Here is a 27,367-nt window from a genome sequence, read left to right on the forward strand (position 1 = left end):
TACTGTTTATTGCGGCACAGTTGGTGTGAAGCACCCACGATGTCGTTGTACATGTACAATGACAGTAAAGGGCTATTCTATTCTATTCTATTCTATTCTATTCTATTCTATTCTATTCTAATGCTCAACTGGAGAGATGACAGCACCTACATCCACCACCACTGAGTAAATACTTGTTACTGTACTTAAGGAGCATCTTCACCTGAACATCAACAAGGACGGGATGAGTGTGTGTGTGTGTGTGTGTGTGTATCATGTTTACATATCTTTGTGGGGACCATCAGCCCTTATGGGGACAAAGTGCCGTCCCTGCAAGTTTGAAAGCATCTTTGAAACTCAAAGTGTGGTTTTAGTGTCAGAGTTACAGTCAGGTTATGGTCAGGCATTCAGTTTTGATGGTTAGGGTACACGACTAGGGAAAGCATTATGTCAATTAGATGTCCTCACTGAGACATGAAAACAAGTATAAGTGTTTGTTTGTTTATCAGACCTCAGAGGGCTTCTTTGACCTTTATTGAACTTTATTATTTATTCCAATCTGAAGTGACAGAAACATTCAAACTCTGAATGAAGAAAGACTCCACCCCTCAGTGTGACATCACAGTGACATTCAGCTGCAGGCCGATAACTGCACACTCACGGCAAAGTCCTCCAGCTGGAAAATGTAGTCCCTACACTCTGGAGAACTACATTCTGTCGGCCACAGCTCCAACACGGCCTCCGAGTCCAGAGGGAGGCGATACCTGCAACACGAGCACACAAGCTCAGCCTCGGCCAATCGCGAAGAGCGACAGGTGACACAGAGAGAAAGGGATACTGACTTGTAGTTGTTGTCGAGCGTGACCTCTGACCCACTGGCTCCCATCAGCAGGTACTGTCTGTTGTTCTGGATGTCCATGTCGCTGCAGGTCGCCTTCTTCACCAGATCCACCACGGTCCCAAACCTCACGCCCTCAAAATCTGCAGCAGGCGAGGAAAAACCACAGAAGAAGAAGATTTCACTTCACAGTGCAAAAGTGTTAAGATGTGCTTAAAGGATCCAACGGCTGCTCCATCACTCCCACCACGGTCGGCACAGTTTCATCAAAACCAGCCGGACGCAGAGCCGATCGTGACGTTCGGGCTCTAACGCAGCTGTCTGACAGCTTTCAGAGTCCTGTCAGCTCACCTTTATCTGTGTTCTTGATGACTTCATCTACGGTGGCTGTGTAGGTCATAAAGTCGCCTTCTGCTGCTGACTTCGTCACCGTCACCTTGTACGCTGCGGCAGAAACACAGACACAGTGTGAGCAGCTTCAAACAGTCAGGCAGTGAGCTCAGATCACCGAGCTCCTGCTCTCAGAACATCGAATGTGAGTGAAGTTGGCCCCCCACCTTCTTCAAATCCAACAAAAGTGGTATCAAACGTTTGTGCTCGTTTGTGCTGAAAATTTTTCGTGTGTGCTGCTATCATTTCAAAAATATTAATAAAGTCTTGATGCGTGCTTCCATGATTGTTAGTATGGAAATTCTTATGACCATTGATCAACGACAACTAAGAAAATACACAGATTCTCGAATGGCCATGAGTCCCATTGACAGAAAGTGGGGAATGGCTGCAATCACAGCATTGAAAGATGGTGACAGATGTACCCTTGGGCCCCCCTTCTCGATTCAGAGATGGTCAGCATCCTGACAGCCCGATGGACGAAGCTGTCTCTCAGTCTGAGGGTTCTGGCCCGGAGGCTCTTCAGTGTCCTTCCTGATGGCAGCAAACTGAAGACGCTGTTGAAGGGATGAGTGGAGTCACCTGTAATGGAGAGGACCTTCCAGATGAGGCAGGTGCAGTAGATCTCCTGGGGAGGGAGGCAAGAGAGGTCCCCACAATCCTCTCGGCTGCTGTCACTACCCGTTGTCATTTTTTTCCTGCAGGACCCAGTGCAGGAGTCATACCACACAGTGATGCAGCTGGTGAGGATACTCTCAACTGTGCCTCTGTAGAAGGTGCTCATAATGGGGGTTGGATCTCTTGTTATGGGTCAGCAGAGTGAAGAGAATTATTATGTGCGTAATTATTCAGCCCCCTTTGGTCTGAGTGCAGTCAGTTGCACATAGACGTTGCCTGATGAGTGCTAATGACTAAATAGATGCACCTGTGTGTAATCTAATGTCAGTACAAATACAACTGCTCTGTGACGGCCTCAGAGGTTGTCTAAGAGAATATTGGGAGCAACAACACCATGAAGTCCAAAGAACACACCAGACAGGTCAGGGATAAAGTTATTGAGACATTTAAAGCAGGCTTAGGCTACACAAAGATTTCCCAAGCCTCGAACATCCCACGGAGGACTGTTCAAGCCATCATTCAGAAATGGAAGGAGTATGGCACAACTGTAAACCTACCAAGACAAGGCCGTCCACCTAAACTCACAGGCCGAACAAGGAGAGCGCTGATCAGAAATGCAGCCAAGAGGCCCATGGTGACTCTGGACGAGCTGCAGAGATCTACAGCTCAGGTGGGGGAATCTGTCCACAGGACAACTATTAGTCGTGCACTGCACAAAGTTGGCCTTTATGGAAGAGTGGCAAGAAGAAAGCCATTGTTAACAGAAAACCATAAGAAGTCCCGTTTGCAGTTTGCCACAAGCCATGTGGGGGACACAGCAAACATGTGGAAGAAGGTGCTCTGGTCAGATGAGACCAACATGCAAAACGCTATGTGTGGAAACTAACCCTGCACATGACTCTGAACACACCATCCCTACTGTCAGATATGGTGGTGGCCAGAGATGGGCAGTAACGCGTTACTTGTAACGCGTTACTGTAATCTGATTACTTTTTTCAAGTAACGAGTAAAGTAAGGGATTACTATTGCAAAAACGGTAATTAGATTACCGTTACTTTCCCATAGGAACGCTGCGTTACTGCGTTACTAAAACCGTGATTTTTTGCGAGAATGTCTCACGACAGTGACGTAAGCGAGTGCAACGTTCGTGACAACAGCTGTGTGCAGATCAACAATGGATCATATATCGAGTGCAGAGAGAGTATGAGCGTGCAGAGTTTAAAGCGTGGAAGTACTGACCTTACTTTGAGTTTGATTCCATAAAAAGTGACAAAAACATTAGTGTCCGCTGTGCGTGGGAAGAAAACTTCTTTTTACAGCGAAAAACCCCTAAACTTCCAACAAGCACCGAGTAGCTACGACGTAATGCGCAACTGACCGCGGCACACCTGCACCAGGGTAAACCTCCGCCTACCGCAATGCTGCTTAATAGGTGAAAATAGAGCAACAGGACCGCTGAGTCTGTGACTTTATTTATTTTCTGCTGTGTTTTACTTGCATCTATTTGAAAGACTGAGTGTAAACACACAAAATATTTTATTTTATGTGCAGAAAATAGGTTTAAATGTTAAACTAATTTCTTCCAGTCAGAGAATGTTGCAGATAATTAAATTTTTGCTTGATGCATAAAGTTAAAAGATTAAAACTAATAAAACAAGTTTTAAAAAGAGACTTTTCCATTTGATTACATTTTGTATGATGGATTATGCAGAAAAAGTAGAATTAGGCTGAGAGATCTATCGCTTTATCACCTCTTCAGGTTGTAAATTGTGTTTTTAAAAAGTAACTAAGTAATTAATTACTTTTGAATAAGTAATCAGTAAAGTAACAGGATTACTTTTTGGGGAAGTAATCAGTAATTAGTTACTGATTACTTTTTTCAAGTAACTTGACCAACACTGGTGGTGGCAGCATCATGCTCTGGGGGGGCTTCTCTTCAGCAGGGACAGGGAAGCTGGTCAGAGTTGATGGGACGATGGATGGAGCCAAATACAGGGCAATCTTGGAAGAAAACCTCTTGGAGTCTCCAGAAGACTTGAGGCTGGGACAGTGACCCTAAACATAAAGCCAGGGCAACGATGGGATGGTTTAAAACAAAACTTTGCAGTTATTTATTTGTAAAAAATGTTTGGAATCATACAGTGGCCCCTAGAGACAAAGCAAGTACAAACTCCAAAACACTTGCAAACTCCAAAACACATGCAAATTCCAAAACACTTGCAAAATCCAAAACACTTGCAAACTAAAAAACACATGCAATTTCCAAAACACGTACAAATTCCAAAACACAACGGAAGTGCTCCAAGACGCTAGGGGCAGTGTTGAGCTCGATTTGCAAAATAAACGGCAAGTTTGTCTGTATGGGACGGTCTAGTCTCCGTCGCGCTTCCCAGGTTGCCTAGCAACCATGATACTAACCGCTGGAAACGTGTCATACAACTTGGTTTGACAGAAATGACGGAGAACATATTTTGTTCATTTGTTTGTTTGTTTCTACAAGAGCTTTGTGTGATTTGATAAGTATCTGAGGCTGAGACCACAGGACAGTAAAACATGATTTTTGGGCTTCATTTCTGTACTGAACAATTATTTCAAGATTAGTTAGTAAATAAGAATTAGCTGATGTTGTTCATGAGACTAAAGTCATATCACTTTGGTAATGTAAATATAATATGGCCAATATTATAGTTATTATATTAATCATTATTAGCTATTACAGCAGTGAACATGAACTCTGTGTCAAATACTGAGCTTCAGTACAGATTCAAGTTGCAGTTATTTATATGTCTTATCACCTTAAATCTTCACTCAAAGACAAGTATCTTTGACAGTGCATATATAGGTGTATCATATATAAGAGACAAATATTGTTCTTTTAATATGTTGGCATTACTAAATTTGGCTCATTGCTTACATATATTTATAAAAAGCAAATGTAGGAGCTGTGATAACTGTGTCTGATAGAATGAAGAGTAGACTGATATATGAAATATTCCTTTATTGGGTAAGAAAATCAGACCATGTCATAACTGCTGTAAGTCACACAGAATAGATATCAGAGCCTTAAACAGGCTGACTTCTGCTAAATGGATCAAACTGGGCAGAAAGTCTACAAACACATAACATCCTTATAGAATATGATGTAACACTATAGATCAACTTAGCTCAGAATATATAAAGCATATAAACAATTACAGCAATATGATGCAACACACACAGCAGCTACTGATCCAAAATACTCAAAGCTTCATAGAACTGGAACAAACATTTATTTTAGCTCCATTCTGCTGCTGATACAGACTTTAGGTTTCTGAACATTAAACTTGTTGCTGCCTTTCATAGTGTGTAACTTGAAGGCCCTGAGTACTCTGAGTACTTTCTCCCACACTGGAAACACTGGGATGATCACATTATTTGAACATTACCTAATAAGACTGATTCAGGACAGACAGTTCTGTTAAACTTTCCTAGCAGTCCTTCACAAACAGGGAACAGTCTGTCTATTCTCTCCATCTGTCAGCTGCTGCTGGCTCTTCCTCCTCCTCTTCCTCACACACTGCTGAGTTTGTCCTGGTGGATCATCAGGGATGCAAAGCCTCACAGATGATGTGCAGCAGTGTGTCCCTCAGTCTGTCCTCACTCTGGACACTTGCAGTCGTCACACATGGAAATCAAATGTGTGATAAGCTGCAGGATTCAAACACAAGTGTAACTTATAAACACATGTTCATACTTTTATTCCACAATCAGAGAGAAAGAAACAGAGAGAGAGTGCAGGACAGACAGACAGGTGACAGTCTCAGGTGTACACACTGCTACACAACAGCACAAAAGAAGGAGGATTTAGTGTTTGTGTTATTACGAAAGAAGAAGAGTTCCCAGATGGTGCAGTGGACACGTGTGACTCCTGCGATTAAAGCATCTTTCTTTCAGCTTAACGAGTGAACCGTCAGCTGTTCAAACACACGTTAAAGTCCGTTTGGCTCGACACCACCGAACAGAGGCAGCAATATAACACAGCTCACATTAACAGTGCAGTGAATCCTCCTTGTGCTGTGATATTCAGGACTGCAAACCGAGCAGCATCACTGACTTTCAGCTTGTTGTGTTTGTGGATATATGACTGACTTTAATTATCCACAAAATCATCACAATCTCTGTAAGATTAAGGTCGACTATATATATATTTTTTAAAGTAAAGGCTTTAAAACCAAGTTAATTCTGAAAGTACAGACATCACTAATGTCACATAACTTTCCCGACATGTGGCCAACAATAATGGTTTAATGTTCTTCATTAAAAAAATATTTGCGCATAAATAAGTGACATAATATTCAGTACTTACTTCTGAAAGTTTACTCTTCCTCCGCTCCGCTTCCACCGTTTTCTTGGGCCATGAAGGCTACACCGACCCATCCTTAAAATTCAGGGAAATTATGGACGCATTTGAGGGCCGCATTTCGAGCAGCCTTTGAATTGGGAAAGCCTTCTCTTGTCGCTGTGACGTAATCAGCCTTAAAATGCGGCCTTTAAGGCTGCAAACCCCAAATCCGGTCATTGGTACTTCCTGGCTTGTGTAGTTACTAGGTAACAAAAGCTCAACACTGCCCCTAGCGTCCTGGAGCACTTCCGTTGTGTTTTGGAATTTGCACGTGTTTTGGAGTTTGCAAGTGTTTTGGAGTTTGTACGTGCTTTGTCTCTAGGGGCCACCGTAGAATCATGTCTGATTTTCGTTCCACTTCTCACGTGTGCACCACTTTGTGTTGGTCTTTCACGTGGAATTCCAATAAAACTGATTCATGTTTGTGGCTGTAATGTGACAAAATGTGGGAAAGTTCAAGGGGGCCGAATACTTTTGGAAGCCACTGTGACTGGCTGCTAGATTTCTTGACATGAAGACAGCAGACAGTACGGGTCGGCAGCGACACCTCCAGCCCAAGAACACTGAATACTGGGGCTCCTCAAGGATGTGTGGTGAACCGCCTTCTCTTCACTCTGCTGACCCACGACTGCACACCATCACACAGCTCCAACCTTTTCATCAAGTTGCAGACGAAACAACTGTGGTAGGTCACATCAGCAACAATGATGAGATCTACTACAGGGGTGAAGTTAACCATCTGGCAGAGTGGTGCAGCTACAACAACCTGTCCCTGAATGTGGAGAAGACCAACAGCGACTCTACTTCCTCTGCAAACTGAGAAGCGCAAGAGATCCAACCCCCATTATGAGCACCTTCTACAGAGGCACAGTTGAGTGCATCCTCACCAGCTGCATCACTGTGTGGTATGACTCCTGCACTGGGTCCTGCAGGAAAAAAATGACAACGGGTAGTGACAGCAGCCGAGAGGATTGTGGGGACCTCTCTTGCCTCCCTCCCCAGGAGATCTACTGCGCCTGCCTCATCCGGAAGGTCCTCTCCATTACAGGTGACTCCACTCATCCCTTCAACAGCGTCTTCAGTTTGCTGCCATCAGGAAGGACACTGAGGAGCCTCCGGGCCAGAACCCTCAGACTGAGAGACAGCTTCGTCCATCGGGCTGTCAGGATGCTGACCATCTCTGAATCAAGAAGGGGGGCCCAAGGGTACATCTGTCACCATCTGTCAATGCTGTGATTGCAGCCATTCCCCACTTTCTGTGAATGGTACTCATGGCCATTTGAGAATCTGTGTATTTGATTAGTTGTCATTGATCAATGGTCATAAGAATTTCCATACTAACAATCATGGAACTAACCCCCCAGCACATTGTTCATTCAGTGGTGCTAGTTTCCTTCACTATGCAAATGTCCTGTTTATAAGGTTGGAGAAACCTGCAGTCAGCTGAGACTGAAGAAGTCACCTGGATGATGACGAAACGTTTCACCCACTGAAAATATCCAGATGAACAGAATCAACCTTTTGGAATTTACTTACCTGGATGATTGAGCACGCATCAAGACTTTATTAATATTTTTGAAATGATAGCAGCACACACGAAAAAGTTTCAGTACAAACGAGCACAAACGTTTGATACCACTTTTGTTGGATTTGAAGAAGGTGGGGGGCCAACTTCACTCACATCTCTACTTTCAAGATTAGGCTTCAAACTTTCCTTTTTGCTAAAGCATATAGTTAGGGCTGGACCAGGTGACCCTGAATCCTCCCTTAGTTATGCTGCGATAGACGTAGGCTGCCGGGGGATTCCCATGATGCACTGGGTGATTCTTCTTCACTCACTATGTGTTAATAGACCTCTCTGCATTGAATCATATCTGTTATTAACCTCTGTCTCTCTTCCACAGCATGTCTTTATCCTGTCTTCCTTCTCTCACCCCAACCAATCACAGCAGATGGCCCCGCCCCTCCCTGAGCCTGGTTCTGTCGGAGGTTTCTTCCTGTTAAAAGGGAGTTTTTCCTTCCCACTGTCGCCAAAGTGCTTTCTCATACCCACATAGCAGACAGGTCTGGCCCGAATCTGGTGTCAAGCTGGCACTGCTGACTGACTGGTGTCATGGCAGAGTGTATGTAAACCAGATGTGGGCCAGGTCTGGCAATGATGCACTATTTATGTTCCTATTTTCCTATTTTAGTTAGAATACCCAAATGTCATGTTGCAATACTGTACTGCTATGGTAGCCAACGTTTCAAATGCAGGTTTGACAGGTTTGTGAGTGTACACTTTATCCAAAACCTAGTGAGGGTTTATTCAGGTTTACCACTCAGTGGCTGTAGGTGAGGAGGTAGAGCAGGTCCCCTACTGATCAGAAGGTTAGTGGTTCAATCCCTGGTTTCTCCAGTCTGCATGTCAAGTGTATGAATGTAATTAGGAAGCATTCAGTTTAGAGAAAGTGTGTGAATGTGGCATGTTGTATAGAGCACTTTGAGTAATCTGGGAGAGTAGAAAAGTGCATATAAGAATCAGTCCATTCACTGTGTGAACAGAGATTCGTCATGTTACTATTGTGTTCCAGCACATGTTGTTATTACATGGCTTGATTGAGGTACACATTAGGCTGACATCTGGGGCCAGAGCTAAAACTGTTCTGGGCCAGCACAGGGCCAGCAGTGTGTCTGCAACTGGCCCATGTGTGGGCCACTTCTGGCAAACCAGATCTGGGCCACCAAAGTGCGTCATTCTTCGCGGTATGTGGGCCATGTGTAAGCACATTGTGTGGGCCAGATCCAGGCCAAACCAGTTTTGCTGTGTGGGCAGGGGGTCACATGATTGTTGGGTTTTTCTCTGTATGTATTATTGTAGGGTCTACCTTACAATATAAAGCGCCTTGAGACGACTGTTGCTGTGATTTGGGGCTGTATAAATAAAGTTGAATTGAACTCTGAAGCTCCACCTGCACGGGGCTCTGGGGCGGAGCTGGGGTGTAAACGTGGCGTTTTGTTGCGTCGCTCGGCTCACCGTATTTGATGTGAGGCTGACACGTCTCGTTGGTTCGTTTGTCTAGTGTTAGCGTCACGTCCACGTCTCCTCTGTAGGTGGCGCACGCCGCTGCACAATGACATGTGAACAAACACGTTACAAAAACCTTTCACAGGTGACAGAAACCTCAGCCAATCAGACGGCCGACTACCTGTCATGCACTGACACTGTTCGCCCAGACAGAGGCGCTGCAGCTCCTGCTGCTCGTAGGAGAACTGCTTTGTGCACAAACTGCCTGAAAGAGATTAAAAATAAGACTTTATTGTTATTATTCTTCATAGCAGGAAACAAACAGGGACACGATGAATCCAATAGTTCAGGAAAAACGAGGAGCTTTTCCTCACAATGTCCACGTGTTTCCTTCTCAGCTGTAAATAAGCGATGGGAACTTGAATGAACGTGTTTCGAGCTTAAATGGATGGAGCGCTGAAATAACGACACGACGCTCTGCTGCCTCAAAGTTTAACTGAACACAAGACTCGAGCAGCTTTGCATGATTCTCAGTTCAAAATAATCCCTGTTTGTGTCATACTGGGACCTCAGTTCATCCTGTCTGAAACAAGCACTTTTAACACCTCTCTTTAAGCCCCTCCCTCACTAAAACCCCACTTCCTTCTGATTGGCCAGCTCTGGATGCCAACTGAATGGCAGCACTCAGTGTCTAAATTTGACGTTTGTAGCAGACGAGTTATTTTTAGAGGTGTTTCTTATGAAGGACTGTAACTGGCAGGAGGCAATAAAAACAGAACAGATACTTTTAATTTGAAAGGATTGAACTTCCATGTTTCCAAACGAGCGACGGGTTTCGGCCTCTCACCTCTGTCCTGGGGCTCGCTGACACTGAACAAGGACTTGGTGGCTCCGGTCACCTTAAACGTGGTCCTAATCCGAAAGCCCACGCACAGAAATATGTCTGAGGGAACCTGGGAGCCAGACAGGAAGTGACAACAACACGTGGAAGATTCAGTTCAATTTTATTTATATAGCACAAAATCACTGTGTGTGTGTGTGTGTGTGTGTGTGTGTGTGTGTGTGTGTGTGTGTGTGTGTGTGTGTGTGTGTGGTTCCTCACAGAGTCCATCTGGATGATGATGGTGTGCCCCTGGAGCTCGTAGTGGGAGATGATTGGCTGACTGGTGTCCATCAGCTGTGGAACAGCAGTCACTGTGAACACGTTCAGACTCTCTGAGCATCATCAGGCTGATCATCAGAGCTCAGCTCACCTGCTTCAGGTCCTCCAGGTACGCGTCCACACTTGTGGGCAGCTGGATCTTCATCACGGTCAGACTGGACTCGGTGAACACCTCGTTAGGAGGAGGTTTATACCTGAAACACAGGTACATGTCCTCTATGCAACATTCAGTTACTAAACACTTTCCTGCTATCGTACTTTGATGATGACGACGTGGAAAATTTGAGCGTCCGATTCGTCAGCCTGTCCTCGTTCATGCAGCGTCTACATCACAGCTAACATTGTCCTGTTTCAGAGCAGCTTCCTGTGACTGCGTCAGACACACAGAGTGGACACTTTGGCTTTAACATAAACTTACTGTTGCAGCACCAAAGTGACCTCCTGGGTCTCCTGACCCAGCGTTTTGTACTCGTGTGATTTATTCTATGGTTTCTAGTTTTGATCCCTTGCACCTCATGTTTCTCTGTGCCCCCTCTGTTCTGTGTAAAGTCTGTGTTTCTTGGTCTGTCTTCGCATGTTTTGAGTTTCTTGTGTTTTCTGTCACTCTGTATGGTGACTTATGTTCTTATGGTTGGTCTTTTGTTTCTCCCTCGAGTCTAGTTTCTTGTGTTCCAGGATTTCGCTCTGTGTATTATTTATCATCTCTGGTCTTTTGGTTCTTTGCCTTATGGTTATGTCTCTGTGTTTCTTAGTTGCTCTGTCTCCACCCTGTCAAGCTCGCAGCTCAGTGTTATACTTCCTGTTTTACTTTGAAGGTAAATGGTAAATGGTAAATGGCCTGTATTTATATAGCGCTTTACTAGTCCCTAAGGACCCCAAAGCGCTTTACATATCCAGTCATCCACACATCCACACACTGGTGATGGCAGCTACATTGTAGCCACAGCCACCCTGGGGCGCACTGACAGAGGCGAGGCTGCCGGACACTGGCGCCACCGGGCCCTCTGACCACCACCAGTGTCTGTGTCTGATGTGAGTGTATCCTACTTTGCTTCCTTGTCTCGTCAGTTCTGATTTCTCCCAGCTGTGCCCTCCTTCTGTGTCTCATTCCCTCGTTATTCCCCAGTGTATTTAAGCCCTGTGTTTCTCTGTGCAGTGTTGGGAAGGTTACTTTTAAAATGTATTCCATTACAGAATACATGCCCCAAAATGTATTCTGTAACGTATTCCGTTACGTTACTCAATGACAGTAACGTATTCTGAATACTTTGGATTACTTAATATATTATCATGCGTTTTACAACTACGTGAATGTACTATTGCTGTGTGATTTATTACTATTACTGAAGGTCCGCGACTCCGAACTGTAGTAAAGGGACCTCTGACTAATACGGCGGGGTCCCTGTCGGCTCGTAGCCGAAAAATAGCTTTACTTTGTTGTGTGGGTCAACTTTGCTAGCAGAGACAGAGAGAGGCGTTGAAAGGCTGCTCCAACGGAACTTATTGTTTTCGGAGGAAAACACGAACATGGTGTACAGTCGAGTCTTAATAGCTTACTTACAACTGGGCTCGTCAGGCTCTCTTCTTGGCTGCAGTGGTTATTATTATATTTACATGCTTCCAGCCAGTGTTGCCAACTCCTCAGTAAGGAAAATCGCTATTGGCTGTCCTAAAAGTCGCTAAATGATGTCATCGTCTAATTTGCATAATTGGTCATGCTAATCTAATTGTAACCTTCACTGTTGGAGAGAGAAATAACATCGTGGAAGAGACATAAAGTGAGTAAAAAACGTCCTAAATGCATTTAGAGTTTATTTAGAACTGCAAATTAAATTTTTTTTTAGCAATTATTGTTTTTTTAATGTCACAATTCCAACCCTGCTCCTTTACCCGGGCTTGGACCGGCAAGTGACCCGAAATAGGCGCTCTGGTGGAGTTACTTTGTGCGTGTGTTTATAAGTAGTTTTAAACCTTGTGATCCACAAAACAGCATAAGAGTAAAAGAGTAAAAGAAGAACTGACTGCGTTACAGCACCCGCTGCTTGTTGAGAGTAAAAGAGATACGCGCTTTCACGTCTTTTTTTAGCGACTTTTTTTAGACAAAAAGTCGCTAAGGGGTCTGAAAACTCGCTAAATATAGCGACAAAGTCGCTAAGTTGGCAACACTGCTTCCAGCTCCCGTTTTTCCTCGATGACAACTCGTACCTTTCCACTCCCCTTTTTCTCCCTCCTCGCGCTCACAGACCCATAACGTGTATGGCAGTCCATTCTCCCTGCAGCACGGACTACACTGCCCATGATGCTACATTCTTTAGAGCTATGCTTGTAGCATTCTGCCTGTTAGCTTAGCACAACAACAACAACAACGAAAAGGCGCTCTCTCACCCAGGAAACACACAGTCGCAGAGAGAGAGAGCGTCGCCCTGTAACCATGGCAACCGTAACGCTGCCGCCTGGAACAACAGAACGTAGCTGTCAAACAAAACCCAAACAGTCCTGACCCGCGACAAAATGAAACAGGAAAGTACCGCAGTGTAATCCATTTATTTCAACAAAGTAACTGTATTCTGAATACCACCTTTTTAAACGGTAACTGTAACGGAATACAGTTACTCATATTTTGTATTTTAAATACGTAACGGCGGCACATGTATTCCGTTACTCCCCAACACTGCTCTGTGTCAGTGTCGCGTCGGCCCTCGTGCTGTGTGGCTCGCTCTGTGTTTCCCTGTGAGTTTAGTTTAGTTTAGTTTAGTTTAGTTTAGTTTAGTTTGCTTTGTATGCTCGTTTTCCCGTGCCAGCAAATAAAGCTGTGATTTTGAGTTCATCCCTCGAGACGGAGTACCTGCCACGCAGCGCTTCTTGACAGATTTTTAGTTTGAGTGTCCTTATTTTCCTCTCAGCTATGGATTCTGTCACTAGTTAGGTTAGGTAACATAAACTACTGAAAGTCTGTTAACCACAACCAACCCAGTGACGTCACCCTCTGTAGTTACATGTGTGACCGCTTTTGCAGCAGGGATCCATGCTGTGAGTTAGCCGTCATGCATGCAAGCGTTTCAGTGAGCGAGCGAGACAATCATGCAGTGCTCTTACTTTACACAGGCCACCAGGGTAGGAGTTCGTAATCTTGGATCTGAGGAGGAGAAAGAAGACATTTAATCTGGTGACAGGCAGCTGCTGCTGCAGGTAAACAGCTGGAGCACTGTCTCTGTTTTGAACAGAAGTACAGAATAGAAAATAAATGAATAAACCTCACTGTAGTGAGACAGGAAGTGTAAAATCAATGAACAGAATCAACCTTTTGGGATTTACTTACCTGGATGATTGAGCATGAAGACAAAGAAGGAGGACGCGCGAAAGAGTTTAATGTTCAAAGTTTGGTTTAAAAGAGGAAAAACTCTTGGCTCTTGAGGGAGGCGGTCGCACTTTCTCCTTCTCCCTCATCTTTCCTGCTTGGCTTCTCATGTCTTTTGTATAGTCTCGCTTATTCTCTAACCCTCAGACAGTCTCCCAGACTTGTTCTCTAAAAACATAAAGAAGAATTATGGATTTGATCAACTCGTCCCTTGACGAAACTGACACCCTCCTGGGCTTGGGAGAGCCCGACTGTCCTGCGGAGACGTTTGCTGCCGGATACTCGATGGTCAGTTGCGTCGTGTGTCTGGTGACGCTCTCAATGGAGGACATTGAACGACATCGACCAATTCGGAACCACGATAACAGAGTTCTGGCTGATTGGAGCCGGCTTATCGAAGTACAAGAAGCAGCTACAGCTGTTGAAAATCCCACAAGGCTGTCCGACATGATAGACGATGGGCAGGGCTGTGAGTAAGACTGTGGTTATGGATACCATCTTGGAGAAGAACAACAGGAATTGAGAGACCTGGTGACCTGTGATGGACCAACTGTAAAATTGGAAGCAGTTTGTTCGCACTAACCAAAACAGCTACCATCTTCATCTCATGTTTTGAGTGTGGTGTGAAATCTGTTTGTGGAGTTTGAAAGTCTGCTGTGGCTGTGATCTTTCACATACACCTGTACATCCAGGTGAGATACTCACTGGTTTCAGGCATGACCACCTCAATCGTGAGGTCAAAGTTACACGTGGCCTGTGCGGACGCCACGGTCTGATAGTACACCGTCTTCATCTGCAGACAGATCGGGGAACGTTAGAGCCGATTTTGCCCACATGGCTTCAGGTGAATTAACCCACACCCACCTTCACATTGGACACGCCGCGACCATAACCTGTGGACACGGTGATGTCATCATTCTTTGTTACCTGGGAAGGAAAACAAAAAGGTTACTGTTGACCTGGAGCTGCACCTGACCTCGCTGCACTGAGCCGTTCTCACCTGGAAGGGTGAGGCCACGGGTCGACTCTGGCTCAGCTGGATTTGTCCCAGAATTCCTTTTGTTCTGTAGCGGATGCTGATGTCCTGACTGAGGGCGGCTCGAGAGACAACTCTGCTGTACTCCGTTAATGTCTCCAGAGTCAAGAAGGTGTCCTGAGGGAGGTCAAAGGTCAACAAGAAGCGCAAAAGAGGTTAACAGAGAGGGGTTTTAGGTGGCAGGCCGAGTTTGGGGTGTATTTACCTGCACAGAGTAGAAACCTTCACCGTAGTGCTGATCCTGGGTCAGCCAGGACAGGATGGGTTTCGCATATGAGATCCTCCCCTTAAAAAACAACATTATTTTAAAATGTGAGGGGAACTACAGAAACACGCCCCCTACAGGCAGAGAGGAGAACTACAGAAACACGCCCCCTACAGGCAGAGAAGGGAACTACAGAAACACGCCCCCTACAGGCAGAGAGGAAAACTACAGAAACACGCCCCCTACAGGCAGAGAGGAGAACTACAGAAACACGCCCCCTACAGGCAGAGAAGGGAACTACAGAAACACGCCCCCTACAGGCAGAGAGGAGAACTACAGAAACACGCCCCCTACAGGCAGAGAGGAGAACTACAGAAACACGCCCCCTACAGGCAGAGAAGGGAACTACAGAAACACGCCCCCTACAGGCAGAGAGGAGAACTACAGAAACACGCCCCCTACAGGCAGAGAGGAGAACTACAGAAACACGCCCCCTACAGGCAGAGAAGGGAACTACAGAAACACGCCCCCTACAGGCAGAGAGGAAAACTACAGAAACACGCCCCCTACAGGCAGAGAGGAAAACTACAGAAACACGCCCCCTACAGGCAGAGAGGAGAACTACAGAAACACGCCCCCTACAGGCAGAGAAGGGAACTACAGAAACACGCCCCCTACAGGCAGAGAGGAAAACTACAGAAACACGCCCCCTACAGGCAGAGAGGAGAACTACAGAAACACGCCCCCTACAGGCAGAGAAGGGAACTACAGAAACACGCCCCCTACAGGCAGAGAGGAAAACTACAGAAACACGCCCCCTACAGGCAGAGAGGAGAACTACAGAAACACGCCCCCTACAGGCAGAGAAGGGAACTACAGAAACACGCCCCCTACAGGCAGAGAGGAAAACTACAGAAACACGCCCCCTACAGGCAGAGATGGGAACTACAGAAACACGCCCCCTACAGGGAGAGAGGGGAACTACAGAAAGACGCCCCCTACAGGCAGAGAGGAAAACTACAGAAACACGCCCCCTACAGGCAGAGATGGGAACTACAGAAACACGCCCCCTACAGGCAGAGAGGAAAACTACAGAAACACGCCCCCTACAGGCAGAGAGGAAAACTACAGAAACACGCCCCCTACAGGCAGAGAGGAGAACTACAGAAACACGCCCCCTACAGGCAGAGAGGAAAACTACAGAAACACGCCCCCTACAGGCAGAGATGGGAACTACAGAAACACGCCCCCTACAGGGAGAGAGGGGAACTACAGAAAGATGCCCCCTACAGGCAGAGAAGGGAACTACAGAAACACGCCCCCTACAGGCAGAGATGGGAACTACAGAAACACGCCCCCTACAGGCAGAGAAGGGAACTACAGAAACACGCCCCCTACAGGCAGAGATGGGAACTACAGAAACACGCCCCCTACAGGCAGAGAGGAGAACTACAGAAACACGCCCCCTACAGGGAGAGAGGGGAACTACAGAAACACGCCCCCTACAGGGAGAGAGGGGAACTACAGAAACACGCCCCCTACAGGCAGAGAGGGGAACTACAGAAACACGCCCCCTACAGGCAGAGAGGGGAACTACAGAAACACGCCCCCTACAGGCAGAGAGGAGAACTACAGAAACACGCCCCCTACAGGCAGAGAGGGGAACTACAGAAACACGCCCCCTACAGGCAGAGAGGAGAACTACAGAAACACGCCCCCTACAGGCAGAGAGGAGAACTACAGAAACACACCCCCATATCAGCAGGAAGTCACAGCACCTTAACCAGCATAGTCAGTAGGACGTACGCCGTCATCTCCACCGTCACACCGCTAGATTGGTCGGGCTTCAGCCAGTCAGATGTCACACTGGCCTCCTGCCAGTACCTGAGTACAGCAGGATTACCTGAACAAAAACACAAAAACAAGTTTAATTTCCTGAATCTTAAGCCTGTATTCTACTGACACCTACTCAGCGCGACATTTTTAGGGGTTTTCATAAACTAGTAGTACCTGTTACTTTTTAGTACCAGGTACTACTCGATCTGAAAATGTCATGTCAGCAGGCTGCATGCCACTGATTGGCCAGGCAGTGATGTCACTTGATGAGTCATGAGACTGAGAATACAACCTTAACTGTTTGAAACCCAGCAGAGTGAGAAACCTACTTACTGGACTCCACCCAGACTGACGTGGTACTCAACTTTAATGCAAAACAACCAAAAGCCAGTAGAGTTGAGCTGGTGTTGGAAACGAGGCATTAGTGATGGATGGAGCATGAGCAGTGGAAGGATGTGATACACGTCAGTGACTGTTTTCTGCCTTTCTTCTTACTGATGTATTAATGCCATAAACTTTAAAATCCCGAAATCAATGTAAAGGAAAAGAAGCACACTGACTTTTGAATATTATCAGGGATTCTTTGAGTGGTTTATAAGAAATCCATCACACAATCAAACAGTAACTCAAAAAACTGCCATTCAGCAAACAGAGAGCCAATCAGAAAGAAGGAAACAAAAAAAACACACACCTTTTTGCCGTGCCAGCTTCTCCAGGCTGCTGATGAGCTGGAAGGATATCATGCTGTTGGGGTCATGAAGGGTCAGCGCATAGGTCGCCACTGCACGTACGTAAACACTCTTCACACTGAGGGCATGCTGGGAAATGTAGGCTACGGCAGAACTAATACTGTCCTCGTGCCTCTGAAAGCAGGACGGTTTATGAGCAGCTTCTTCAGTATTTGTTTAGCGCTCAGGTAGGCTGATGTGTTGAGTGATGAGACGAGGAGGTGTGGTCTCACCTTAAGCTGCAGGATCCGGTCTCTAATCTTTGTTGCTTTGTGTAGAGCAATCAGTGTAAAGGCTGTCAGATACACTGATTGGTCCACTGCATCTGTCCCCTCAGCCTGCAGCCAATCACAATACACAAAATTAACAAAGCTCTGTCTCACCACAAGAAACATTCAAGTGAGAACAGAAGAAGAAATGGAATAAGCGGAGGCAGAGACCAAGATTCTGTTGGATTTGTAGGGGGACTCCTCAGTGAAGGACCCGTCCGGCTGCTGAGCCTTGAGCACCAGCCAGGTCAGAGACTCTGAGAGAGTCTGATGGTTCACGGAGACCACAGGTTCCGCCGCAGCCAGAGCCCTCACCACCAGGGCCGTGATCCTGACAGACAGCACAGAGGGACAGAAGTACCATGGTGTCATTCTCAGGACCAACCAGCAGATGGCACCAAAAGCACAAGGAGGAACCCGTGCAGATCCACGCGCTCACGTTTGATAAAAGCCAGTCTGGGCTGTACTACAGCAAAACATCTCACCTGAATGTGTTCATGTGTTTCTTTTATTTTAGGAAGCTATGCTGTTAAACTCAAATACTCCATTACAAGTGTGATCCTGTGAGATGGCTGACCACCCTGTCATAAAACCACAGGTCCATTCTGTCTCACCTGCAGACAGGTGAGGAGGACACTGCTCCCGAGGCTTTGATGTTTACCTACCAGGTGCTGGGCTCTCTATTCCTCCACATGCTGTAGCTCGAGTCTCCAAGTCTGAATGAACTGATGCTGACGAGGCCTACGCGCACACACACACACACGCACACACACACAGTAAATGAACTGTTAACCCTCTGTGCTACCATCGGGGCCTCTTCAGTGCCTCCTCACCCTCCCTGATCTTCCTCTTCATGTTAGCTGCGCTCTTCTGGATGTCTTCTCCCAGCACGTTCCAGCTGCCTGATGCTTCCAGGTACTGAAACAGCTGGATGAGGGGGAGGAGGCCGCCGAGCTCCACCTCCGCTGATCCAACCGGCAGGCTGATGAGCTGCCGGAAGCCTTCGGGGTTGTGCCCCACTGACAGGACTTCCCCCAGCACCTCGCCTGGTACACAGAACAAACATGATTTTGTTTGACATGCAACTGTGCAGCGAGAAATGCGTTCCACTTGTTACCATTGATTGTCAGCATCCTCTCCACATCCGTGTTGGGAACCATGTTGCTCGGCACTTGGTTCTTCAGCTCCACTGTCCTCTTCTCTGAGCCTGCAGGGCCACAAACAGCCCGAGACAGACTGACATCAGCAAGCACTTTAGGTGGAGCAGAGCTTCACAGAGCAGAGCCTACGCACCATACACTCCCTGTGGGTCGAGTCTTCCTCCAGAGCTCACCTCCCGCCTCACTCCTTCAGGCTGGAAACACAACCGAGATTAGCATCATTTTACAGACAGAAGTCTGGTTTCAGTCTTTAGACTGGAAACGCTGTTAGCAGCAGGTTGGCGAGAGCGTGGCTCTGCTAATGTGATTATTAGCATTTGTGTTTCTGTTCATTTTCATACTCCTGAGACAGTCCGTCTGTACGTACCACCACTCGCAGCTTCTTCTCCACGATGTCTGCCCGACTGTAGGGTGTTTTCAGGGTGAAGGTCAGGGTGTGCTCTCCAGGTTCCAGTCCCAGCAGGGTGAAGGTCACTGGTCCCACCCCTTTTCTTGGTATCTCGTTCCATTCGCATGCTGTAGAGCGAAGCCCTGCCTGCCCAATCACAGGCTGAGACTTGAGCAGGCAGATCGCCGGGCCGACTGTCAGCGTCACGCAGTACTGAGGGTGAAGACGGACAGAACAGAAGATTCTTCATCACTGAAGCCACAGCTACCCCATCCAAACCCTACAGGGATGCATGGCAAAGGATCATGGGATATGTAGTTGGGTGGTGTGTGTTGTGTACCCTAACGTGGTCGAGCAGCTGGTTGTACACGGACCCCTTCAGCTCCAGCTGCTCTCCTCTGACCACCTGATAGGGCAGCGGGATGTCCACGCTGAGCGGCAGACGGACCGACACCTGGACGGGATCTGCCACGCACATACCTGTCGGACAAACGGGAACCATCCGACTTTACTTATCCCTGCATACTGAGGGGCAGAAAACTGAAGAGCAAGGCACGCTTAAAAAGGAATAAATGAAAGAAACTCGCCGTTCTTGAACATGCCGACGGCCTTTATCTGCCACGTGGTGAGAGAGTCCGGCAGAGTCCTGCTGACCGCCAGCCGCCCTGAACTAATGACAGGAAACACAAGGACAGTCACAACAGTCCCTAAAGACAGGGAGGCGGATCTGTAACCAGCTGTGCTGCCTGGAGCATTAAAGCTGCCATCATTGTTGGGACCATGTGTAAACCTTAGTTAAAGGAAATGAATGTCTGACTTGCCAGGCATGGATTAGCTCTCAAAGAATATTTTCAACAGAACTTCTGGGACATGTTCTGTTTGGACACAGCTTCACATTTAATGGTTTTTCTTTCATCACTGTTTACAGTGTAAATTCTCACTGAAGGCATCAAACTGAATGAAAACGTGGAATTATGAAGTAAACCCAAACATGTTTTATATCCACCCTCTGCTTCGATTCCTGCTTCGCTCACTCTTGGCCTTCTCTCCACGAGCTTCATGAGGTCGTCTCCTGAAATGGTTTCCAACAGTCTTGAAGGAGTTCAGAGATGCTGAGCGTTTGTCGGGCCTTTGCCTTCACTCTGCGCTCCATCTCATCCCAAACCAGCTCCACTGGGTTCAGGTCAGGTGACTGTGGAGGCCAGGCCTCCATCGCTCTCCTTCTTGGTCCTCACACAGCCTGGAGGTGTGTTTGGGGTCCTGTTGGAGAATAAATGATGGGACGGCATGTCGCTGCAGGATGCTGTGGTGGCCATGCTGGGTCAGTGTGCCTTCAGTTTGGAAGAAATCCCCAACAGTGTCACCATCACACCCCCTCCTCCATGCTTCACAGTGGGAACATGCACGTGGAGACCATCGTTCACCTTTTCTCCCCAAAGACACGGCAGGTGGAACCAAAGATCTCAGGTTTGGACTCATCAGACCAAAGCACAGATGGTCTGATGTCCATTTGTTGTGTTTCTTGGTCCAAACAAATCTCTTCTTGTTGCTTTATCTTAGTCGTGGTTTCTCAGCAGCTGTTTGACCATAAAGGTCTGATTCACACAGTCTCCTCTGAACATGTACAGATGTGTCTGCTACTGGAGCTCTGTGTGGCATCTGTCTGGGCCCTGATCTGAGCTGCTGCTACATGATCCCAGATGTCTTCAGTTTGTATCTACAATGTGGAAAGTAGCACCAATGAAGAAAGCCCACTAAATGAGAAGGTGTGTCCAGAGTTCTGACTGGTAGTGCAGATTCAATGCATTCAGTGCTATCACCTGTAAGACGTCCTGGTTTGAATCCACTCTCTGTGTGGAGTCGGCATGTTCTCCTCATGCCTGCTTCCTCCCACTCACATTACATTTACCGGTGATTTAAAACTGACTGTGAGTGGTTGTTTTCCTCTCTATGTTAGCCATGAAACAGACTGCTGACCTGTCTAGGGTTTACCCTGCTTCTTGCTCTATAACAGCTGGGATAGGCTCCACCCCTCTGTGACCCTGAGTTGGATAAGTGGAAAAAAGGAATGGAGCTGTCTTAGAAGAATGTTTCCTGCTGAGCTGCATCACTTTGAAAGCTCAGATTGTCATCTCAGAAGCCCCATCTTTTAGTAGTACAGACGTGTTTATGGGGGACAGCCAATCAGAAGAGCATTAGTTTGAAGGGGGTGGAGCTAAAACAGCTTGTTTCAGACAGGATGGTCTGAGGGTTGCACTGAGGCCCAGTATCAGATAAATACGCATTATTTCTAACTGTGAATCCTGCAAAGCTGCTCTGGTAGAGAACAGAACTACGGAGCTGGGACTGAGCAGAGTACTTTAATCGATTTTGTTCCTGAGGTGTGTTTGATGTCACCTGATGCGCTGCACCTCCCACATCCAGCTCTCTGGAAAGTAGCTCCGCACCAGAGAAGGAGCGAGGTCAAAGTCTGCACCCATTTCTGTACACAAACAAGAGTGCAACACACATTGACTTACACCTGCTCTGACATCATAATAAACTCTATAAACCAGTCAGAGAACAGCTGTCTGTATCAGCATACAGGAGCTGCTAACAGGTAATTCAGCTATGAAGTGAATATGTGCTGAACAGGTAGAGCAGCAGTGGATTGTAATAGCACAGAAATGAGCTCCTGCTGTTACATTGGTATCATCAGAGTGTGATGCTGTAAACAGAAAAGTCCACACTGACCATTACGTGCAATGACGCTGCCTTGGTCGATGCTCCTCAGGAGATGCTCACAGCATTCTTGGTAGACCGTTACGCAGCGTTGACTTGCTGTCTCAGGTTGGAAGAACTTCCTGTTCTTGTGGACAAATACCTTAGCTTCATCAAGGCAGCTTCTATACGTTGGAGCACGCTTCATCCCATTTTCACAGCACACTTTGAATTTACCATATCTTGCCGCTAGACAGACAGAAGGACACACTTTACTTTACATCCACCACTGATTTATCCCCCATCATTACAAACATGTCAGCAAAACACACAGGTGAAGGTGTGTGTGTTAAACACATATCTATCTAATAGACTCCAGTTTGTGCATGTAAATGGAGAGTCCTCTTCACACACTGAGGTTAATTATGGAGTTCCACAGGGTTCAGTGCTAGGACCAATTCTGTTTACATTATACATGCTTCCCTTAGGCAGCATCATTAGAAGACATAGCATACATTTTCACTGCTATGCAGATGACACCCAGCTCTATCTGTCCACGAAGCCAGATAACACACACCAATGAGTTAAACTGCAGGAATGTCTTAAAGACATAAAGACCTGGATGGCCGCTAACTTTCTGCTTCTTAATTCAGATTAAACTGAGGTTATTGTACTCGGCCCTGAAAATCTTAGACTCTTAAATTCAATTCAGCTAAATTACATACTTATATATAAATGGTGGTCACTGGGTGCTGGACAGTGGCTTTGTCTACTGATCAGGATAAGATGGGTTAAATGGCAGTGACTGAAAGAACGAGATCATGGCCTCTCCCTTAGAGACAGGGTGAGAAGTTCAGCCATCCGGGAGTGACTCAAACTAGAGCCAGCTGAGGTGGTTCGGGCATCTGACAAGGATGCCTCCTGGGTGAGGCCCCGGGGCAGACCCCGGACACGCTGGAGTCAGTAGGTGGCTGGGGAGAGGGAGGTCTGGGCTTCTCTGCTTGGGCTGCTGCCCCTGCGACCCTGGTCGCTGGTCACTTGTTGGATGTGAAGAAGTGAAATGTCAGAGATTTCTGCTTATCCTTGTCAGTGGGTGGAGCCTATTACAGCTACCGTACTGTGAGAGACGGGGTCCACCCTGGACAGGTCGCCAGGCTGATGCAGGGCAGTCAAACTTTAATCAGACACAATTTTTGCCATGTATTCTCTGCGGAGTGTGATTATGCTGTGTTTGAGTCACACCAACCAACGTGATGCTCAAATGAGCAGATTGACGGGACAACATGGAACAGAAAGGAAACATGCTGCTGCAGTCTCACCTTTTGCCTTTTTCTCCGGTTCGGTCAGAGCTCGCTTTGCACGCACGACAGCTGTGCACGCCTCATCTGAAACACCATAACCAAAGCACGAGTGAGCCATGCAGCACTTTAACCGCAGCGTCTCCCTTCACTCATTTACTGACTGACGTACTGCTGGTCGAGGGGGCCGTGTTGGCGTTGGTGATGAAGGTGAGGCCGGCCAGACGGAAAACATCTGCGCTGTCTTTACCGCCGCCTCCACCGCAGCCCAGGTCGCTCTGCTCGATGTGACGAAGAACCTGCGGGTCAAAGTTCATTCTGTCAGTTGTCAACACGTGGAAATTGAAATATCGTCCCTTAAAGTCAGAGTCGACATAAAGGGCCATCAGTTTGTTGTTGTGTCTGTTTTTAATGACAAACCGAAGCAAACTGCCTCGGATAAAACGGTATGATTTTGGTGTTACCATGGAAACAGGGTCTCGGTAGTTGGGCCGTAGGGTAAAGATGGCGGCGTCGACAGCAGACAGCGCCACCAGGCCATCCTGATTGGCCCTCACATCCAGCTGGAGTTGTTCCTTGGGCTTGTAGTACTGCTCACCCAGAGACATGTCAGTCTACCACACACACACACACACACACACACACACACACACACACACACACACACACACACACACACACACACACACACAGAGACACACACACACACACACACACACACACACACACACACACACACACACACACACAAAGGATCAGCGATGTTCAATGTGCTGACCAGAAGCTTGCAGGAAGTGCACAAACATACGCGACAACACTGACACAGAACCTTTTCTGGTTTTTATGAAGTCCTAACTATCCATCAGGTTTCTCCCGCTTATCCAAAGACAGCCATGGTGACTTTGGATAAGCGGGTACTCCAGGCATCCTCCGCTCTACAGACACTTTCCAGCTTCTCCTCTGGGATCACGATGTGCTCCAAGGCCAGATAAGATATACAAATAACCTCTCCAGAGGGATCTGGGCCTGTGCAGAGGCATCAGAGCCCAGAACACCTCCTTCCTGACCAGTGAGGTCACAGTCCACATCCCAGAAACCACATCTGTAATGTTAAGGGTCAACACATCTTCCACCCAGCCTGTCCCTGTGGGTGGCGACTCCACAGAGACGGGATCATGGCAGGTATTCAGCCCTCTGAATTCAGCCCTGCCCACCAACCTCTACTCTGGGGTCCAGATTCAGGAGGGGGCCCTGGTTTTTCACTTCCAGTGAGGTTATCCAGCACAGAGATTTCTGTTTCTCTCTGGTATTTTGAAGCGTTAACTGCTCTAGTGCTGAGAGGCTGTTCTGTCCTGGGCTCAGACACACAGAAGTTGAAGGTGCAGGCAGGGTTTGAGCCACCAGGCATCAACCATCAGCTAACAGCTAACACCACACTGATGCCCATGCTGTGCGGTCTCACAGCAAGCAAACTGGTCTCAGGATTGCACTCAGGATTAGGCTTGCACTGGTCTATTAGCTTTAAGTCATCCCGAGGTTCGACTCTTGGATTACAGGTCCGGAGCTTCAGGTTTTCTTGGGTTTTTGGTTCCTGTTGGATATGAAGAAGCATGACCCCCATTTCACACCTGCAGCACCTCCCTGCCCCCCTGAAACCTCGTGTCGGTCTTATTCCAGGCGTGTTTACCTTCCTTGACGTCCGTTTGAACACATCATTACACCAGACTCTGGAGCGACAAACCACAGGCTGTTGTGTGATGTTGTACCTGGAGCCCGCTGATGCATCTGTCTTCGACGGCCAGCCACACGGAGTCGGCCACCAGCTCGGATGTCCCCTCTCCAAACAGGATGTAGTAGACCAGCACCCTGATGGACGGCACCATGGCGGGCGTCACTTGAAAGCTCAGGCTATGTTTGTTGTCAGCGTTGGAGAGAACCTTCTGGCTGCCGAAATCCACCACCTTCCCTTTAGAGATCACCTGAGGGAGCGCGGCACAATGTTGTGAGAAATAATACAAACAGGAACAGCAGCATCGTGTGGCAGCTTCTCCTCACCAGGTAGCTGATGGTTGTGATGGGAATGTAGGAGGGCGTGGCCGAGTACACGCTGAGACGCGGTGGTCGTCCCACCTGGAGGCCGGGACCCATCAGCGGGGCGTCGATGTAGAGATAACGTTGGTTTGGCGAGTAATAAGCGACCGCCGTCAGAGTCAGACTGCTCTGACTGGCTGCTGGGAGGGTGGAGTCATCCGTCTGAAACTGTCAACAACAGCAAGGGGAGATGTTAGCAACAAGTACACAACTAAACAATAAGTCCACACCATCATGACATGAAGTTAAAATTTAAAAGACAAATAAACAACAACGAGTGAAGAAGCAGACAAGACGGGAAAAAGTAAACAACGAAATACAAACAAAATAAATAAACAGTAAATAAAATAAGAAAACAAGGAAACAACACGTAAAAAACAAACTAAAGAAGCACACAGGAAACAGATCTGAGCAACACTTCCTGTCTTCTTTCTTTGGTCATTGTCACACAGTCACATGATCACGTGCTCACAAATCCAGCACGGCTAATTTTACCTGTCCCTGAGACACACACATCTAAAGCACCTGCAACGCCCACCTTGAGAACAGCCCTGACTCCATCACCAGGTGTGTTGCAGATGAAGAAAGTGAGGCCGTTTGATTCGCTGGTGGAGCTGTCGGTGCAGGACATGGCCTCGAGGTCCCTCCCCTGTCTGAACAGCTCATTCTCCACCAGACTGACCTGAACACCTCTCACTGGCTTGTCCATGTGATCCTTCACCTGCACCTGTAGAGACACGGTGAAACAGCAACAATGGACAAACTGCTTTAAACTCGAGGAGTGTTACAGAGATGTACAGGGAGTGCAGAGTTATTAGGCAAATGAGTATTTTGTCCACATCATCCTCTTCATGCATGTTGTCTTACTCCAAGCTGTATAGGCTCGAAAGCCTACTACCAATTAAGCACATTAGGTGATGTGCATCTCTGTAATGAGAAGGGGTGTGGTCTAATGACATCAACACCCTATATCAGGTGTGCATAATTATTAGGCAACGTCCTTTCCTTTGGCAAAATGGGTCAAAAGAAGGACTTGACAGGCTCAGAAAAGTCAAAAATAGTGAGATATCTTGCAGAGGGATGCAGCAGTCTCAAAATTGCAAAGCTTCTGAAGCGTGATCATCGAACAATCAAGCGTTTCATTCAAAATAGTCAACAGGGTCGCAAGAAGCGTGTGGAAAAACCAAGGCGCAAAATAACTGCCCATGAACTGAGAAAAGTCAAGCGTGCAGCTGCCAAGATGCCACTTGCCACCAGTTTGGCCATATTTCAGAGCTGCAACATCACTGGAGTGCCCAAAAGCACAAGGTGTGCAATACATGAGACATGGCCAAGGTAAGAAAGGCTGAAAGACGACCACCACTGAACAAGACACACAAACTGAAACGTCAAGACTGGGCCAAGAAATATCTCAAGACTGGTTTTTCTAAGGTTTTATGGACTGATGAAATGAGAGTGAGTCTTGATGGGCCAGATGGATGGGCCCGTGGCTGGATTGGTAAAGGGCAGAGAGCTCCAGTCCCACTCAGACGCCAGCAAGGTGGAGGTGGAGTACTGGTTTGGGCTGGTATCATCAAAGATGAGCTTGTGGGGCCTTTTCGGGTTGAGGATGGAGTCAAGCTCAACTCCCAGTCCTACTGCCAGTTTCTGGAAGACACCTTCTTCAAGCAGTGGTACAGGAAGAAGTCTGCATCCTTCAAGAAAAACATGATTTTCATGCAGGACAATGCTCCATCACACGCGTCCAAGTACTCCACAGCGTGGCTGCAAGAAAGGGTATAAAAGAAGAAAAACTAATGACATGGCCACCTTGTTCACCTGATCTGAACCCCATTGAGAACCTGTGGTCCATCATCAAATGTGAGATTTACAAGGAGGGAAAACAGTACACCTCTCTGAACAGTGTCTGGGAGGCTGTGGTTG

At 47.1% G+C, this 27,367-nt stretch overlaps 1 protein-coding gene across 1 annotated transcript in view; it reads right to left on the reverse strand.

Annotated features, from left to right (window-relative positions):
* Nucleotides 1-264: 264 nt before the first annotated feature.
* Nucleotides 265-27,367, reverse strand: part of c5 (complement component 5) — a 39,705-nt gene continuing 12,602 nt past the window's right edge. The window contains exons 11-42 of the mRNA XM_085426617.1: nt 25,983-26,171; nt 25,409-25,612; nt 25,120-25,332; nt 23,818-23,967; nt 23,526-23,652; nt 23,375-23,440; nt 22,089-22,304; nt 21,753-21,837; nt 19,943-20,025; nt 19,696-19,835; nt 19,335-19,568; nt 19,101-19,161; nt 18,925-19,014; nt 18,641-18,853; nt 18,473-18,548; nt 17,979-18,138; nt 17,772-17,876; nt 17,502-17,673; nt 16,753-16,877; nt 14,975-15,055; nt 14,734-14,886; nt 14,598-14,660; nt 14,439-14,526; nt 13,472-13,511; nt 10,467-10,569; nt 10,316-10,390; nt 10,061-10,166; nt 9,395-9,478; nt 9,223-9,312; nt 1,169-1,261; nt 822-960; nt 265-743 (exon numbers count right to left, since the gene is read on the reverse strand). Coding sequence (XP_085282743.1) covers nt 611-743; nt 822-960; nt 1,169-1,261; nt 9,223-9,312; nt 9,395-9,478; nt 10,061-10,166; nt 10,316-10,390; nt 10,467-10,569; nt 13,472-13,511; nt 14,439-14,526; nt 14,598-14,660; nt 14,734-14,886; nt 14,975-15,055; nt 16,753-16,877; nt 17,502-17,673; nt 17,772-17,876; nt 17,979-18,138; nt 18,473-18,548; nt 18,641-18,853; nt 18,925-19,014; nt 19,101-19,161; nt 19,335-19,568; nt 19,696-19,835; nt 19,943-20,025; nt 21,753-21,837; nt 22,089-22,304; nt 23,375-23,440; nt 23,526-23,652; nt 23,818-23,967; nt 25,120-25,332; nt 25,409-25,612; nt 25,983-26,171 — 3,957 coding nt within the window. The 3' untranslated portion in view covers nt 265-610. The remainder of the gene's footprint in view (nt 744-821; nt 961-1,168; nt 1,262-9,222; nt 9,313-9,394; nt 9,479-10,060; nt 10,167-10,315; nt 10,391-10,466; nt 10,570-13,471; nt 13,512-14,438; nt 14,527-14,597; nt 14,661-14,733; nt 14,887-14,974; nt 15,056-16,752; nt 16,878-17,501; nt 17,674-17,771; nt 17,877-17,978; nt 18,139-18,472; nt 18,549-18,640; nt 18,854-18,924; nt 19,015-19,100; nt 19,162-19,334; nt 19,569-19,695; nt 19,836-19,942; nt 20,026-21,752; nt 21,838-22,088; nt 22,305-23,374; nt 23,441-23,525; nt 23,653-23,817; nt 23,968-25,119; nt 25,333-25,408; nt 25,613-25,982; nt 26,172-27,367) is intronic.

The sequence above is a fragment of the Rhamphochromis longiceps genome, linkage group LG12 (genome assembly GCF_057381845.1).
Source record: "Rhamphochromis longiceps isolate RC_006_pf linkage group LG12, R_longiceps_female_GT1.1, whole genome shotgun sequence".
NCBI classification, from domain to species: domain Eukaryota; kingdom Metazoa; phylum Chordata; class Actinopteri; order Cichliformes; family Cichlidae; genus Rhamphochromis; species Rhamphochromis longiceps.